General features: G+C 40.4%; 1 protein-coding gene across 1 annotated transcript; it reads left to right on the top strand.

Moving 5' to 3' along the window:
- The first annotated feature begins 1496 nt into the window (after window positions 1–1496).
- Window positions 1497–7072, top strand: dpm2 (dolichyl-phosphate mannosyltransferase subunit 2, regulatory). The gene is made up of 4 exons (XM_085278844.1): window positions 1497–1613; window positions 4109–4198; window positions 6159–6261; window positions 6336–7072. The coding sequence occupies exons 1-4, from the start codon at window positions 1611–1613 to the stop codon at window positions 6389–6391; spliced, it is 252 nt and encodes an 83-aa protein (XP_085134970.1). The 5' UTR covers window positions 1497–1610; the 3' UTR covers window positions 6392–7072.
- The last annotated feature ends 10587 nt before the right edge of the window (window positions 7073–17659 follow it).

The raw sequence follows: 17659 nt of genomic DNA, 5'->3' as shown, positions 1-17659 counted from the left end.
TTTTGCCATTCACTAGGTAGGTTTAGGCCCTGAGAATTGTTTGGTTTAGGCATGACAGCACCAAAGGACACCTTGTGCATACCTGAAACATGCAAGCAGCAATGCCAAAACACTGTTATCTGATGCTCCAGGAATGAAAGGAATCTGGTTCTCATTCCTTTCTTTTTTTGAGTCCTCCTTTGGTGGATTTGTCGTACTAAGGATCATTGGTACTGTTGAAAAGTCCAGTTCTAATTCAACTTTGAACTTTCAGATGGATGGCCTCACATTATCCTGTGTCACTGTTTACAGAATTCACAGAGTGGTTCTTCCTCTTAAAAGCTGTCTTTGCTCTGCAATAAAACATGTCAACTGTTACTGTGATGATCCATCAGGACATCAAAGGCCTGGTGTTGACTTCTAGATTTACTGTCAAACTCCAGATATGGAACAAGAAGCGGGAAAAATCATCTTATAAAAAGCATCTCGAAGAAAATCAGGGGCACTTCAACTTAATGAAATATGTAAATGACCTGAAACCAAACAGCTTGAATTTTCTGAAGGACAATGAGAATTTCATTTGCCCCTTACTATTTTCCACTTCAGTGCAGGTATAAAATGATTATCTAATTATTCTGCTTTTATTCACATTAAAATAAAGCAAAAAATGATTTTTATAATGTCTGTCAACAGTATTTTATGGTTTGTGGGGTGATTATAAAATATTTTTTACGATTCTGAATACAATGTGTCAACGTCAATTTTTTCCATTTGTTTTGTTTTTGTGTTTATTTGCCTCAAACATGCGTGTGATGCTGTGATCTATGAAGCTGCAGTAGCAGGTAAACCACGAAGGGGCTTTACAAGGACATGGTCAAGATCATCCAACAAAAAATATTTTTCATGCTGGGAAAAAGACAAAAGAGAATTGAAGAACCTTGGGTTGACAGGAAGCAGCTGAATTTAACCTGGACAAGATCAACATAAGTCAAACAGTTGCCTACAATACCACCTTGGATACTCCCTGATCCAGTAGTATGTTTCACACTATTAAACAAAAAGAATAAGGATAGGGGTTTTATCCTTATTCTTTATTATTTGCATACAGTGCAAGAATATATTACTCAGCATTGCAGTTCTGTCAGAATCTACACAGATCGGTTATATCTCGACTTAGATTCAGACACACTGGTTTGAATAGCACCTTGCTTTTATTAATAGGGAAACACTGCACAGGGGAGTGTGACTGCAGTAGAGAACATGTTTTATTGGATTGTTAGAAATTTGATGCTGAAAGAAGACAACTGATGAAAAAGCTTGACGATATAAAAGTGAAACTGGACTTGTTTGATTTATTTCGCAAGAACTGTAAAAGTGAAAGTTATCAAGCCATATTTTGGTCTTTAAGGAAGACTCATTTGTTTCGGAGAATTTGAATGTTTTTATTTTGGGGGGTCATTTCGGTCCACACTCCATACCAGTTGGTGACGGTAGTGCGGTACTGCTGTAAGAAGAACCACGAGAGGGCATCAGAGACCATTAGATGAATTGTATCAACCGGATTACTGAACAGGAAGAAGAGCACCAGGATACGTCAGCAAATAACAACATTACCTGTGTGTGGGTGAGAAATGGTAAGAAAGCTGCTGTGATTACTTTTAAACAGCTGATAAACGAGCAGAGACAAATTAATACTTTAATGAAATTTTATCAGTTTAAGCGTAATTAGCTTCAGAGCTAATCTTTGCTGTTTGGCTGTGACATTTGTTTCTTTTAGCTTCATGCTAGCAGTCAGCTTCATGGTTGGGGATTATAAGTTAACCGACCTGGTAACATTTTTTAGCGCCGAATTTACTGGCAGTGTTTTTTTGATTCGTATGTTGCATGTTTATGAAGTTAGGAGATCAAATATCTTTGATAATTATCAAATTGACTAAAACGGTGAAGGTTTGAATGAAGTTTGGTGCGGCTGCGCAGTGCCGTTGCAGCTTAAAGGGGATTCCCAAGATTGTCTCCTTTTAATGCATCTTATTGTGGAAATGGGGGAACACCTGGTGGCTGCAGATGCTTCTGTTGGTTTAGTTGTCAGAGTCGCCGTGCTGCGGTGCAGGCAGCGTTGTAGCTCGAGCTGTTAGTTTAATTGGCAGGTGCTGATGGAGTTAGTGTGATGATGCAAAATGCATACACGCGTCAATATTATCCTAAGACAACAATTAAGTTATTTAAATTTAAACAAATAAATAAACCATGAAGTCTTCCGTCTGGTCTCCTAGCTCTGTCTTTCTTTCTAAATACCCTCGAGTTTACCTGCGTAGACCCTGTTTAGCGCCTGCTGATTCAGGAAACATGCCCCCGTTATCTGGTGAAAGTCACAGTTTAACGTGGGCAATACAACGTGACGTCATCACAATATTGTGCACAAAATAAGTAAATGTAGTTTGTTTTTTCAGCGCAGAGCTGCTGGAACTTCTTCCCCCTCAGAGTGACCGATCTGGATGACAGATGACAAACAGGATTTAAACAGATGGAGCGATGGACCACTTTATAAGCAAACCTGTTGCTTTAATAAGAATTTGGGCTGTTTGGATATGGAATAAATAGAATTAATGACCCACACTGTTTGGATTAGTACCCGTGTACGTCAGTAATATAGCTGCTACTGATCTGCTGAAACGATTAAAAATCATTGTGGTGGAATTAAGGCTCGGCGGGACCACATATCGCACTTATGAGCCGTTTATTTAGATCACACCACAACGCACACCAATCCCTGAGTCCCCGTGTTTTAACTCGGCGGGCGTGATTAAGGATGCAGTGCAGGTGCGTCCGCCCTCCCTGCACGGCACCGCAGACCACGCCCCACCACAGTCATCCTCTCAAGATGCGAGTATCTTCAGAAAACTCACCGAACTCACAGCTGAATTATAAAGCACTTAGCAGCTTATCAGTCAGGTTAGAAACAGGACGTAGGTTTAAGTGTGTGTTTTTGATCTGGTGCTCAGCATCCATCGGTCCTCCTTTAAATCACGTTTGTCATCTTTAACCCAGATTAGTCACTCAGAGGGGAAAGTGGAGGTCAGCTGAGCTGATCGGTGGTGTCCTGAGAAAATGTCAGCTGTTATTTATGTTAAAGAAAGACAGGGGTAGGAGACCAGGCAGAAGACTTTGTGATTTATTTATTTTTTTATCCAAACAATTTATTTGTTGTCTGAAGATAATTTTGATGTGTGTATGCATTTGCACAAGCTGCAGATGGAGACTTTTCCCCCCCCAAGGTCTTTAATCTTGTCAAGCTGCAGATACACTGACAGACAGAGGATCCAACATCTGGAACACGGAGAGTAGAACATGTAAACAAATCTAACCAGTTAACCTGGAGCACTGGGGTTAGTTGCAGGTATAGTTGCAATGGTGAATTTAGATGAGTTGGTTTAGAGGTTGATTTAGTTGCAGATGAATGATGAAGTTGAAGTTGCTGTAGTGTCAGTGGTTGTTTTAGCTGCATAGGTTGTCATGTTTAGTTGCAATTGACCTTGTAGATGGAGCCGTTGTTTTCGTGACCTCGTACTGGAGATCTTTTGATTCGAGATCTATTGAATCAACGTCTTGTTGAGTTTTCATTTATTTGTTGATTGTTGCTCGTTATTTTGACTACATGACTTCCTTTGAAATGCGGGTTTATAAAAGTGCCTGTAAATAAAGATAACTATTTATTGATCCAAATTTTTTTTTTTAGTAAAAGTTTACCTGCAATTTTTGTTGTTATTTACTCTTGTTGCTGTTTGACATTTATTTAAAAAAGGTAGAATCACAGTTTATTGGTCAGGATGTGATGTAAAGTCTTAATGAGTATTTTTAAATTTGGCCAAAACTGACAATTACAAAGCTAATGTTTGCCAGGGGAGGATGGTGCCATGAAGTGTGCTCAATATCCAAGTAACAACAAGGAGGATCTCCTTTCCAGTTGCTTTATGGGAAATTTAGTGTCTCACCTCTGACGACAACCTGACGTCTGGCTTTAAACTTTTAACCACATTCACATTAGTCTGCATAAAGCTTCAAACGACCACCAGTGCCATGCTTAACACCGACGTCCTCGTGCTCAGTTTTTCTGTGGATATGTTTTCAGGCTACTGGAGTGGATCAAGCGGCTGGCATGAGTCTTGTTGTCTTCAGCCTCGTGCTGTTCACGTACTACTCTGTCTGGGTCATCATCCTGGTAAGTTCTCTTCAGTTCACTGAAATCACATCAGTCACATGGACATACAGGGAGTGCAGAATTATTAGGCAAATGAGTATTTTGTCCACATCATCCTCTTCATGCATGTTGTCTTACTCCAAGCTGTATAGGATCGAAAGCCTACTACCAATTAAGCATATTAGGTGATGTGCATCTCTGTAATGAGAAGGGGTGTGGTCTAATGACATCAACACCCTATATCAGGTGTGCATAATTATTAGGCAACGTCCTTTCCTTTGGCAAAATGGGTCAAAAGAAGGACTTGACAGGCTCAGAAATAGTGAGATATCTTGCAGAGGGATGCAGCAGTCTCAAAATTGCAAAGCTTCTGAAGCATGATCATCGAACAATCAAGCGTTTCATTCAAAATAGTCAACAGGGTCGCAAGAAGCGTGTGGAAAAACCAAGGCGCAAAATAACTGCCCATGAACTGAGAAAAGTCAAGCGTGCAGCTGCCAAGATGCCACTTGCCACCAGTTTGGCCATATTTCAGAGCTGCAACATCACTGGAGTGCCCAAAAACACAAAGTGTGCAATACTCAGAGACATGCAGGACAATGCTCCATCACACGCGTCCAAGTACTCCACAGCGTGGCTGGCAAGAAAGGGTATAAAAGAAGAAAAACTAATGACATGGCCACCTTGTTCACCTGATCTGAACCCCATTGAGAACCTGGTCCATCATCAAATGTGAGATTTACAAGGAGGGAAAACAGTACACCTCTCTGAACAGTGTCTGGGAGGCTGTGGTTGCTGCTGCACGCAATGTTGATGGTGAACAGATCAAAACACTGACAGAATCCATGGATGGCAGGCTTTTGAGTGTCCTTGCAAAGAAAGGTGGCTATATTGGTCGCTGATTTGTTTTTGAATGTCAGAAATGTATATTTGTGGATGTGGAGATGTTATATTGGTTTCACTGGTAAAAATAAATGATTGAAATGGGTATATATTTGTTTTTTGTTAAGTTGCCTAATAATTATGCACAGTAATAGTCACCTGCACACAGATATCCCCCTAAAATAGCTAAAACTAAAATCAAACTAAAAACTACTTCCAAAAACACTCAGCTTTGATATTAATGAGTTTTTTGGGTTCATTGAGAACATGGTTGTTGTTCAATAATAACATTATTCCTCAAAAATACAACTTGCCTAATAATTCTGCACTCCCTGTATGGAAGCTGGTGTTTTTGGGGGGAGTTAAATTGTTGTTTTAACTGTGATTGATGTTAACTAGCCTGTGGCACAACAAAGCAAATTACCGAGCTGGCGCTACATAAACTACACCGGCACATGCTACAAGTCAAGCACCCAGCTCATGTAACTGATTATGTCACCCCAGTCTTTTTTTATTTATTAGAGACTTCCGTGTATTCTTTGAATTAATTTAGTCCAGGTTCCAGCCAAAAGCTTTTAATTGGTGAGTTCGTTGGTTTGTGCATTGTGGAAGCTGTGAGATACAGTCTGTTAGAACAATCTCATTGTAGAGTTTATGTAATGTCCTGACTTTGCCATGTTCCTCTCACCATCCTTTTCTTTGTTTAACATGGCTCCAGCCCAGATGTAGTATAAAGGTCACCAGAGGAAACAGGAGAGACTGAAAAAGAACTTCGAATAACAAGCACATTAAACTAAAGTACACCAGTCTGTTGCCTTTGATAGCATTGTGATTCACTTCCATCCTATTCCACCTTCCCCTTTTTTGATTTGCTTTTTCCATTCACATAAAAAAAAAAATACTGAACTAGATCTCCGTCTTGAGGGAATGGAGGAAAAAAAATCCTGTCCAGAAACTAACCAGTAGCTTTGTATCTGCCTTTTAGTGCACCATTCCTCGTGTTGCTTTTTGTAGTCTAGGTGTGGAACTGCGTCATGTGACTCGCAGACAGTAATTTTGACACCACACATTAACATGGTTGTTTTGGTCGTTTTTCCAGCCTTTCGTGGACAGCGATCACTTCCTGCACAAGTATTTTCTTCCTCGGGAGTACTCAGTCATTCTGCCTGGAATCGCAGCAGTAATACTGCTCATCTGTATAGGTCAGTCCACCATGAGAACTGCTTATCTGCTTATCTAATTCAATGAACACTAATGCCTGTTATCCTCTCTGCAGGAGCCTTCACCGTTGTCATCATGTGGAAGAATCGCAAGCCAAAAAAAGCAGACTAATGTTGTAAAACATCAGCTTCTTGCACCTTACAACTAAAATCCAGCCCTATTTTGTAATAAATACTCCTCATCATCACTTTTACAAGTATTTTTGTTCAGAGGAAAGTTTGCCGGTCTTAATTCTGCATTTTAAGAAATCAGCTTTGGTGGCCCCAAGTGGCATCATTGAATGCACTTCTCTTAAGACCATTTGGAAGTTTCTCGACATTTTTAAGGTATTGCTGCGTGGACAAATGAGACAAGAAATTATGTTTGGAGGGAAAAAGGCACCAAAACCGCATCATGACTGTGAAGCAAGTTGGAGGGTGGAGCCACCTTGAGGTCCTGGACACCTTTACACTCAGTGAGAGATCAATGATTATAAAACGTTACAAAGACATTTTCAAGTGAACATCAAAGCAGGAGTTCATGAGCAAAAGCTTTTGAGAGGTGGGGTGATGCAACCCAGCAATAACGCAAAGACGCCAATGAATAAAGTCCAGGGATGTTGTGGTAGGACCTGAAAGGGGCTGTTTGATAGGAGGAATTGTTCAGAAATCCTCTTCATCATTGTGCAAGTCTCGTACGAAGTTACAGGAAATGCCAAAGTCCTTATAGAAGCAATTCTGACCCCTCAGCAGCTCCCCCGAAACACCTTCGAGCACTTACTTGGGCAAAAATTGAAATAAAGTTTAAAAAGACGACCCTCTAATCTGTTCATTTGTATTTCTGTGCACAGTTTTCCATTGTTTGTCGTCATGTTCCTGAACACAGTTTTTCATCTGTCTACTAGTATATGTATTTGTACATACAAAATTATTATTTTCACTTAAAAGTTGGAAAAGTCTGCATGTGGAGGCTGGAGCAGTAGGTGGTGGAGCTGCTCACACACACTCAAGTTTGAGTCCCACATGTCACAGATTTTACAATGAATTTTAAATATTTGAATGATTTAAATGCATTAATTATCATTTGAAACCACTTGGTTTCAGTTAGAAAAAAGGTCACCGCGTCCATTTCTTTGAGGTTAATTTACATTTGCCACGAGACCGTGCTGCTCTGTCGTAATGAGAAACGTGATGGAGGATGTTGCTAAACAAGCAGTTATTGTGTTTAATAAAAATGTGAACAACACAGCTGTTTTTTTTTTTTTTTCTGTTGTGTGATCAGTTTTGTCAGGTTGTGTTTGTTTACAATTCTGGCTCAGATTGAAATCAAGGCACATTTTATGCAGAAATCCTGATAATCTCACAGACTGCTTAGAAAGTATGGACGTAGCCAGCAGGACCCCCTGGTGTGTTAAGCTCCGCCCTGAAACCTCATGCTGAATGTTTTCACATGTCAGATATATCAGATGTAACGGGACACACGCCTTCCAAAAAGTTCAGCTTTTGTTTCGTCAGTCTAAAGATTATTTGCCCAGAAGTCTTGGGGATCATCAAGATGCTTTTTGGCGAACTTGAGATGAGCCTTTGTGATCTTTTTGGTCAGCAGTGATTTTCTTGAACCCAGTTTTGCATTGTTGAATCATGAACTCTGATCTTACTGAGACACGTGAAGCCTGCAGTTCTTTAATGTTGTTTTAAGTTCTTTAGTGACCTTCTGGATGGGTTGTTGATGTGCTCAGTCGGTTAGTCATTTCTGGGAAGCTTCCCCTATTCCCAGGAATGTCTTTGTAACCCTTTACAGACTGATAGATGTCAGTTGCCTTGTTTCCCATTTGATTCTTCTAGCCTGCTTCACTTTGTCACACAGGATCTATTTACATGATTTCTTGATTCAGCAGGTCTGCAAGTAACCAGGCCTGAGTGTGTTCAGTAAAACTGAATTCGACTTTCCAAAAAATGTGATTAATAACAGTTAATTCATGATTCAACAAGAGGAGCACTTACTTTTTCACAGAGAACCACGTAGGTTTGGATACATCTTCTTGGTTAATCAATGAAATCATCATTTAAAAACTGCATGTTCTATTTACTTGTATAATATTAAAATTCGGATAATGACCTGAAACATGTATGTGTGACAAATATGCAAAACACTAGGAAATCAGGAAAGGGACTAAACACTTTCGCCCACTACTGTAGTTGGAGGGTCAAAAGCACAAAAAACTTCCTTGCAACTGCAAAGGAAGTTTTTTTTTTTTTTTTTGCTGAAGGCAGCATTGCGGTTTGGATTGGGTCGAAGCAGCGTGGTGAAAATTCCCAAGCTGATGCTACCTACGTGCCGCTCTTATCCATCAGCACCACATCTTACAGGTTTAAGACCTGCTCGTTCAACAATATGTAACCGCCATGCTTTTGCTACCATTCATTTGTTTTGCTCTTCCCACTATCTTTTTCTTTGTTTACTTCCTGTGTTGCTGTACAGTTTTACCCGTGCTGACGTGTCATTAGGGATCCATCACCTTTATTTAAAGGGCAACAATACATTTGGTAAATTGCGCAAACCAAACACAGTGGGCACTGTTTCATAATCATTTTAAACATCTTACAAACAGAGTCAAGACTCTTTGGAGCTGATTTCAAACTTAAGACTTGATTTTTATCTTTTATTGTGTTGCACTCCTCTCTTCCCCAAATCACATTAACTCTACTGGAAAAGATAACATGGTTTTAACCCAACGAGTATAAAAGTCACCAGAGGAAACAGGAAGGACTACATATCAGCGTATTTAAATCGAAATACCAGCTTGCTGTGTTTGTTAGTGTTGTGATTCACTCCATCCTGTTCCACTGAACATTGTTTTAATGTCCTTTTCCCATTAACATGAAAAAATACTGAAGACTTCTCTCATGAAAGGATGTTTAAAAAATTTCTTTTTAGAATCTGAGAAATTTTTAGCCTTAGAGGAAATTCAGATGTATCCGCTCGTTTGTTCTGCAGTCCTCGTGTTATTTTTGTAGTATTAGGCATCACACGTGAAATCCTGAGTCATAGGAAATCAACTCTTCTAACACCACATACAAAGTTGCTTATTTTGGTCCTTTGATAGCCTTTTATTTCCTCCCTTGGAATTTGCTCATCCACATGTGGCAGAGCACAAACAAATACACATTTTGATATAAGACCAGACTGCCAGAATTTCAGGATATGTTATAGTTTGGTCAGATTGTGTTTGCAGATAACTGATTTCGATTAAAGATTTTTTGACGATGCAGAAATCCTGACAAAACAGACTGTTTAGAAAGAATGGGCCTAACCACCTTGACCCACCTGTGTGTGAAGAGCGGTCCTGAAGCCTCATGCTGAAATATCTGGCCATTTCACTTGACTGAGGTACTAAAAGAATTTGCATCTTAACAGACCCGCTAATGGTCTTTCCAGAAATCTGGTCATCTTTCACTTTTCAGAAAGAATGCAAGTTTATGAGACTTCGGGTTGAGCTGTCACACCTGGGGGCGGCCTCAGTAACTGAAAACTGAATCCAAGGCCAAAGTCCAAAATCTGAAGTTCCTTTGATATCAGAAGTGAGTCAGGCTCCACAGACTCCAATGTTGAAATAAACTTTAATCATTCTCTGACTCATTCATCTGGACGGCAGAATTAGGAATGTCTGCAACACCTCATCTACTATCGAGACATTAAACTGGGTTTTTTCACTGTGTGTGATGTTTTTGAATCTTTGTGGTGTTTTTAAAGGATTTTCCAAATAATATGATGGTGTTTGTGACACAGACCAGAAGAAGTTTGTGCTTCAGTACTGATGAGTGAAATTATTAGTTTGATTAGTTTAGCCCTTCTTGGCTGATTTGTTTCAGCGCTCAGACGGTTTATGAATGCAGCTTTAGCGGTCCCCAACCTCTTTTGCAACACGGACCGGTTTATGTCCGACAATATTTTCACGGACTGGCCTTTAAGGTGTTGCGGAGAAATACAACAAAATAAAACCAGTACCGGTACAAAAAAAGAAGATTTATTCATAACGCACGGGAAAAGACCAAGGGAAACCGAGTTAATGATAAAAACGATAAAAAAATAAAAATAAAAACGCTAAAAACCCTGAAAACCTTGAATTTCACACCAGAGCCTCAACTCTCATGGCCCGGTACCGGTGGTCCATGGCCCGGGGGTTGCGGATCGCTGGTCTATACCATATGTATACATGGATATAACTATCCACATGAGGCAACTTCTGGCTTCAGAAAACCGTACAAATGGCGAAGGTTCGTAGCATAAACCTATTCGCCGGAACGTTCAACACAATTCTACTACACAGCAAAAGCAAGACACAAGTCACCAAAGTTCTTTGTGTTTCTCATCCATGAGGGAGAGAACCAGACTAGCGCCGTTCCTTCGCTTGACCTCGGTCGCTCTCGTCCGCTCCCTTGTAACACTGCTCTTTTATTGAGGTTACATGAATATGCATAGGCTCATTAACATAGTTACACATGTGAACAAAGAGTACCGTCTGCGTACATGTGTGTGGGGGGGTCCGAAAAAAAACTTCCCTAAACCTGCTGGTCTGGAAGTCCAGCAGTTCATCTAAACAAAAGGCACGTAGACTAAAACAGATATAGATGTGTTTGCCTTACCATATATCAGCAAGAGAAGATACGACCTCTCTCATGTCATGACCCTAGGGTGTGAGTGTGTATGCCAGAACGTTCTGGAATGCACACAAAGTCTTTGCAGACTACTAAGGATCAGACCCCTATTCGATTATAAACTCTAAGCATATATGAGTAAATATTTCTAAGCATAAATGACAATCAACCATATAAACCTGACAGATGGTCTCACATTTGACTCTAGAATAATCTATGGTCGACTCAGTGACTGTGAGGTGCCAAGGTGTTTGGTTTTCGCCAAATGTAGCTGCTGAGTTAAAACACAGACAAATAAATGAAACCTCAGTTTTGATCACCCCTAGAAAATCAGCTCTGTAGTTCTGGAAGGAGGAAGGGAAAGAAGCTCTTTAGGTAAAGTCAGATCAGCTGTGTGGTTACAAAAGAGTGTCACACAATCCTTGGAGAAGAGAAGGTCATGGTTCAGCTCATGGCATGCCAAAACATAAAAACATACATCTACATGTCTGCTAGTCCTCATTGACCTTCTGAACCATTAGAGATCCAATTTAATGGATCTTTCTTTAAAGGTGATCAACTTAACTAATAAACTACTGCAATATATGTGTCTGGGAATAAAAAGGCCAGACAGAGGAAAGAGATCTCTTGTCCATCCTTTCATGTTTACAGGCTATTTTCAAATTTGTGTACGAGCTGCATAAACAATCCTAAAGCTGACTAGGCTTTCCATTGGAAACCCTTCTACACAAGCCAGACCTGTTCCCTACTTTTCAAATTTCGCTGTCATGAACTTTAACCTTTGACATGTTAGAGGTGTACCCTTATGAAAGTGCTCACACCTGCTTATAATTGAGTAACCAACACATTTGATTATCAGCACTTGGCTCCTGCTTATTTCCTTTGGAAGCAGTAAGGGTGAGTAAGGTAATGCATCAGTTCTTTATCTGTTTTTGTTATCTTTCGTAGCTGTGATGCACGTCGATGATTCAGATTTTTTATAAATATAGCCGTGACATAGAGAATACAATTTTCAGGGGAAAAAAATTCCAAACATTTTAATTTGTGTGTTTGATTTTGTAGTTTCATTGTGCTCTTATCAGTCTGACATATGATTCAGCCCATGGCTTTCCCCTCCTTTCCCTTTTTGTTGGTTATGCTTTTTTATACAGAAGCTGACAAGGAAAATGATTCACAAACTTTTCAAGACACCACTGGAAAAGGCCAGTAAGTTAAAAAATTAGTAAATTTAGTAAATTGTTTTAAATTCATGCCAGCATTTCACCTGCGTCCTGCTGACATGCTTAGGACTTATGCACAGGAAATAGAGCAGATTTACAACAGTATAAAAGAAACACTTTTTTTTCTCCCACTTATTCACAGCTCAGGTGTGGAATTTCCACTGTGCTACATTTATCCAAAACATTTCTAAAATATAAGTTTTGGTTGACAATTTAAAAAAAAAAAGTGCATTTCACAACAAATTAAGTTATGTGGGATTATTCTGAAGTGGTTCAGGCTTTACAGGGTTAAGCTGGGATTTAGGCTCCAGTTACATCAGGTTTACATCTTTCTTTTTCCAAGACACAGCCAAAAAGTTTACAACATAACAGGTTACTGCAGGCACATCACACCACAAACATAACTAAACTAAACTTCCTACCAAAACATGATTTGGCATCTTGACATCCATCAGGAAAACAAAAAAGTCACAACCTGTACTCTCCTTCAAGATAGCATCTCAACCTGAAGGGTGTCACCTCAGTTAGAGATCCAGCTTTTAAAAACCATGTAATATAGGCCCTGTGCATGATACAGCTGTGATGGTTATGCAAATAATAAGTAAGGAGTGTAAGTGAGAAAGATTGAACTGGCCCAGGAGCCAACATGACCCGGATTCCGGTGCTCCTGCTTGATGAGATTTCGTCATACAAATTCCCTAAGCCATGATTATTCATTATTAGAAAGGATGAGGTCGGAAAAAATAATGACAACAATCGTGAAAATGTTTCTTAAGATGTGATTTTGGAGAACTTATCTCCTCTGGAAAGTCATCCTAAAGTCGAGGACAGAAGCACAGTTCTTTACAATAAAGCTTGAACCCAGCAAAGGGTTGAAAGTTTTAAAGTTAGTTCTAAAATGTAAAAGGAGTCACGGGAGAGAAACCAAGATTGTAGGATGTGAACATTTTTAACCAGTTGGACTCTCAGATTATATCAGATAGGACGAGAGTTGCAGTAATGGTGCCTGTAGATGAAATGAAAGCAGGACTGCATGGCCTTGTCCCACTGCTCAGCATCCTGCTGCTGGATCAATGTGAACACTGTCAGAATGAGTAAACACACAGAGAAAAGTAACCACAGTTATGTAAGCACTTATATCTGTCCTTGCAGGGACAAAGATCAACGAGCTCACCACACAGGGCTCAGGTGGTAGAGCAGATCAGCTACAGATTGGAAGGTTGGTGGTTCAATACTTGGCTTCCCCAGTCTGCATGCCACATATCCTTGGGCAAGATTCTAACCCCATGTTGCCCTCCGATGCATTCATCGGAGTGTGAATGTGTTTGAATGTTGGTTAGTTTGCACTTGAGTTTAGAAGCGCTTGTATGAGTGTGTGTGAGTGGGTGAATGAGGCATGTTGTATACAGCGCTTTGAGTACTCCGGGAGAGTAGAAAAGCGCTATAGAAGAATCAGTGCATTACACTCAGACATCTGAATGTGAGTGCACAGTAATCTCAGCACGTTCCATTTGTTTGGCAGTTCTGAAGGCTCGTCCTTTAAAACTAACATCACAGGCTTATTGTGTTGTGATTGGCTGCGCTTTGAGAGTCACCACCATTGCTAAGCAGTCATTACATTCATGCACATTACTTGCATGCTGTGTGGTCAAATGTTTCCTGCTGTTGGGGTATTTCTATTTGCTGTGATCGGTGTCAGGGTTGTTATTTTAAAAATGAATTCTTACACAGAACAATTTCCTGAAAAGTCATGCACCACGTTACTTAATTACACCTAGGAGAAAGACATTTTTTATACTCCTCCTACACAACTTTCAAATTACTCTGTAAAATGACCTGAAACTGATAATCACCATTTAATATAAACCTGAAGCTACAGCCCTACATAGCAACACAAATATCTGTCCTAATGCCTCATTAGGACAGGGGCACATAAGATCATCCTCTTAATATTTAGGTATAAACACAAAGCCGACAGCACAAAGCAAACATGAAAACTGATGAGCCTGATTGATGAGACTGAAGTTCAGGGCGTGGCTGCTGGGCTGGGTGTTAAAGTTTTTCATGCCCAAACTGTATGAATTGGTACTTAAAATTCAGCTGAGGGAGCACAGTGGCTGTTCTGGGCAGGCCCGGACCCTGGAGTCAGTCCATAAAGCTGGCGCTGGATTGATGAGGTTTGCCGACAGCAGAAGAAGTAGACTTCTGATTTTAAGATGTTTGACTGAATAAGTGTCCTCTGTGTAACAGTGAAAGGACATGCTGCAAGCTCGGACTAACTCCCCATAATTTACAGTGTAGAGCGCTAAGCTGGCTACTACTGGTGATCTGCCTGTAGGCTGAAACCAGGTTGTGGTTACTGCTGGGAACTGTCGTCTATGACTCATGACATGTAACAATGAATTGTGGCCGGTGGTTTTATCAGATCTGACAGATGTGTTAAGTGTCAGCTTACTCCACACACAAGCACATTTCCTGTGGGTAGATTTCCTTGGAGCTTGTATCATTGCTTGGCTTTTGTTAGAAAAGGATTTTTCACTTCAGTAAATCGTTCAATTCCAGTGATTAATATAACCTTCTATTTGGTCTAGACATCATAATGTGGCTTCATTATGTTCCACCACTGTTAGCAGTTGGCACCACGGTGGCACAGTGGTTAGCACCGTTGCCTCACTGCAAGTTTGGCTTCACTACCTGGTCAGGGTCTTTCTGTGTGGAGTTTACATGTTCTCCCCGTGCCTGGGTGGGTTCTCTCTGGGTACTCCGCCTTCCTCTCACAGACATGCAGTTAGTGGAGTTTGACTAACTGGTGTTTCTAAATTGCTGTGGGTGTGAGTGTGAATGGTTGTCTTTCTCTCTGTGTTAGCCCTGCGTCAGGCTGGTGACCTGTCCAGGGTGTACCCTGCCTCTCGCCCAAACGTAGCAGGGGTACCCTGATAAGCATAAATGGAAGAGAATGGATGGACTGTTATCAGTGTTGGAGTTGTTAAACAAATAAAGGGATGATAAAGGACTTTAATATCACCATCCATTCCCATTTTATTATGGTGAATCCATATAAATGGCCCATCCTGTACAATGAGATTCAGAGGACCTGCTACCAGGTTCAGAGATGTAGAAAAAAGGGGGATAAGGTCATGTACACCTTTCTTAAGAATAAAGCAATGCACACGAACTGAAATCAGCCATACAAAACTGAGTATGGAAACCAGATATTCAGGGATTTATTGTTTAAAAAAAAACTTTGGCAAGGGATGACAGCACAACCAGCACTGATACAGACATGAAAGAACAACAGCTCCTTTATACTCATGGGGATAATCTTTGTTTGATCAGTTGTCAGGCGTTTTCTTTTCACAGTCATGTAGGCATTTGCCTGATAATGAAGAAAGTCCATCATGCCTTCAGCAAATAGTTTGTTTTTCTTTCATCTCAAGAAAGTTACACTAACATACCAACAGTACAGAGAGGAGAAATGAGATGAAACACAATTTTCCCTCCTTTTGATTTGAATTAATTCCTCATAGCATAAAATCTAAAACCATCAGTGCTTGCACACCTGGGGGTTTAAGCACCCTAAACTGGAAAGTGAAATGACCTTCCAGATGGTCACAAACTATACAGAGATTTAAATGTTTACACAAGTTACTTTTTTTTGCTTCATCTTTACAATTATGATAGGGAGGTATCCAGTCAGGTGCATGTCAGGTTGTTCATGCATGAGGCTGTTTGGTGTGAGACAGATTCATCAGGCCTCACAGATGCCTCATACATGACGCACAGTGTGACTAATGAAGTTTCCCATATTCTCAAAAATCTGTCAAACTGCTTAAACACTGAACTTTTTTTGTGATTACATTTGGATCGGCTTTTGTAAACAAACCATCAGCTGAAGTATTGTTAGCTATAAATGTAGAACATGTATCACCAAACATTGTGCACACACCTCCTTTCCCACCTAAGAACATAATAGAGAAAGAGTTAAAACGCTTCTCCTTGAATCACTCAGACGAGCTTTTTCTGTATCTGTGATGTTTGTCATGTGGATGTTTTGTCAAAAGGTCGAGTTGGCCGGAGCAAAGAGGAAGACCCAAAAGCTGACTCATCAGAAAGAACATTTCACAAGAAAAGCAAGTTGTTGGTTTTTTTTGTTTTGTTTTTTTATCTTTTCACAGGAGACTTGACCGCAGGGGCTGGAGGGCAAACTAGGGTCACTGGTGAGGAGTTCACTGAAAAATGTTTTCCTTACTTTGTTCTGCAGAGTTGAGAGGCAGGTGAGAGGGAAAGATCCAGGTAAGATATGCAGATAGAAGAGGATCCAAGGGAGGAATTCTTTCAACAGATGTTTCCAGAAGCAGAGGGTCAGGCAGGTGAGTGACCGGGGAAATCCCGAGCTTTGAGAGCAAGCGGGCGGGTGAGATGTTGAGCAGCCACTGATGTTGCAGGGATGTTCAGTAGGACGTTGAGCCAAGAAGTTATGGAAGCGTACAAGTATTGGTCCTTAGGCATGGAGACTGCAGGAAAGGGAGACAAAATATTAACAATTGGAAAAACAAATGTGAGTTCAGACAGGGAGGTGGATTTACCAGAAAGAGTAGCAGACGACCTGGCGATATGGGCCGGTACAGCTTCAAGCCATACCGGCCCATATCCTCCTTCACAGCATGAATCTTCTCTAAGGTCTTCCTCTTCTCCTCATGCCATGCAGCTCTATTGTCATCATCCAACTCTCCCCCCTCTGTACATGTGCAAACATTCTCAAGCTTGAGTCTTTAACTTTGCCTTTAAACCTGAGCTGTCCTTCTGCTGCACTCATTTCTAATCTTGTCTATTCTGCTCACTCCCAATGAAAATATTAAATAGGGGGTGAAATATCTTCATTTCATTTGTACTAAGCTCGTATTTAGTATGTAGCTGTGTGGTTCACCATCTGCTTCTGTGGGAGGAGTGAAGCACCACAGTGTGGTGGCTTAACAAATGAGCAGGCACATTTGTACTTTTGGATTTGGAGTGACACAGAATGTGGTACCTAAAGAGTTAAATCTGAGGAGCCCACAAAGATACCTGAAGCTATAACAGCTCTTGCTAGCTTGAATGATGAACATTGGTGTTTGTCATTCCCCACCATCCTGCAACAACACTGTCCGAGTGAATGATTTGTCAGGATTTTGTTTCCAGTCCACTGATTGCATGTGTAGTTTATCATGTGTTGTCAGTCTCCTCCCAGGTGTCATGAATAACGACGCTTCTCACGCAGGATAGTTGGGTATCAACAGACAGCAAAATGACATCAAAAACTTTGAATTTGTTTCTTTGTAATTCAGAATGGATTTAATCACTGCGACTCTTTTTGGAGAGAGATTTACCGTCTAACGTGATTACAAATTCATGACAATGTTTTTCAAACATGAAGTGTAGTTTTGATCTTCTTTTGCTGTTGGTTCAGTGAATTTTGGTCAGAGAGTGATGAAACCTGGTTGTAGAAATAGTTTTTTGAGCTTTAACCTGAGACTCTGGCGTGT

The sequence above is a fragment of the Mchenga conophoros genome, linkage group LG7 (assembly GCF_057382185.1).
Source record: "Mchenga conophoros isolate Kocher_MC1m ecotype Shallow Benthic linkage group LG7, M_conophoros_male_GT1.1, whole genome shotgun sequence".
Taxonomy (NCBI): Eukaryota; Metazoa; Chordata; class Actinopteri; order Cichliformes; family Cichlidae; genus Mchenga; species Mchenga conophoros.
The sequence above is the reverse complement of the archived record's forward strand: the minus strand, read 5'-3'. Positions and strand labels throughout refer to the sequence as shown.

Bases quoted from the DNA above. Each gene is read 5' to 3' on its own strand.
- dpm2 (XM_085278844.1), top strand. The intron at 4,199-6,158 runs GTAAGTTCTCTT...TCGTTTTTCCAG, and splicing joins CTGTCTGGGTCATCATCCTG to CCTTTCGTGGACAGCGATCA. The intron at 6,262-6,335 runs GTCAGTCCACCA...TCCTCTCTGCAG, and splicing joins AATACTGCTCATCTGTATAG to GAGCCTTCACCGTTGTCATC.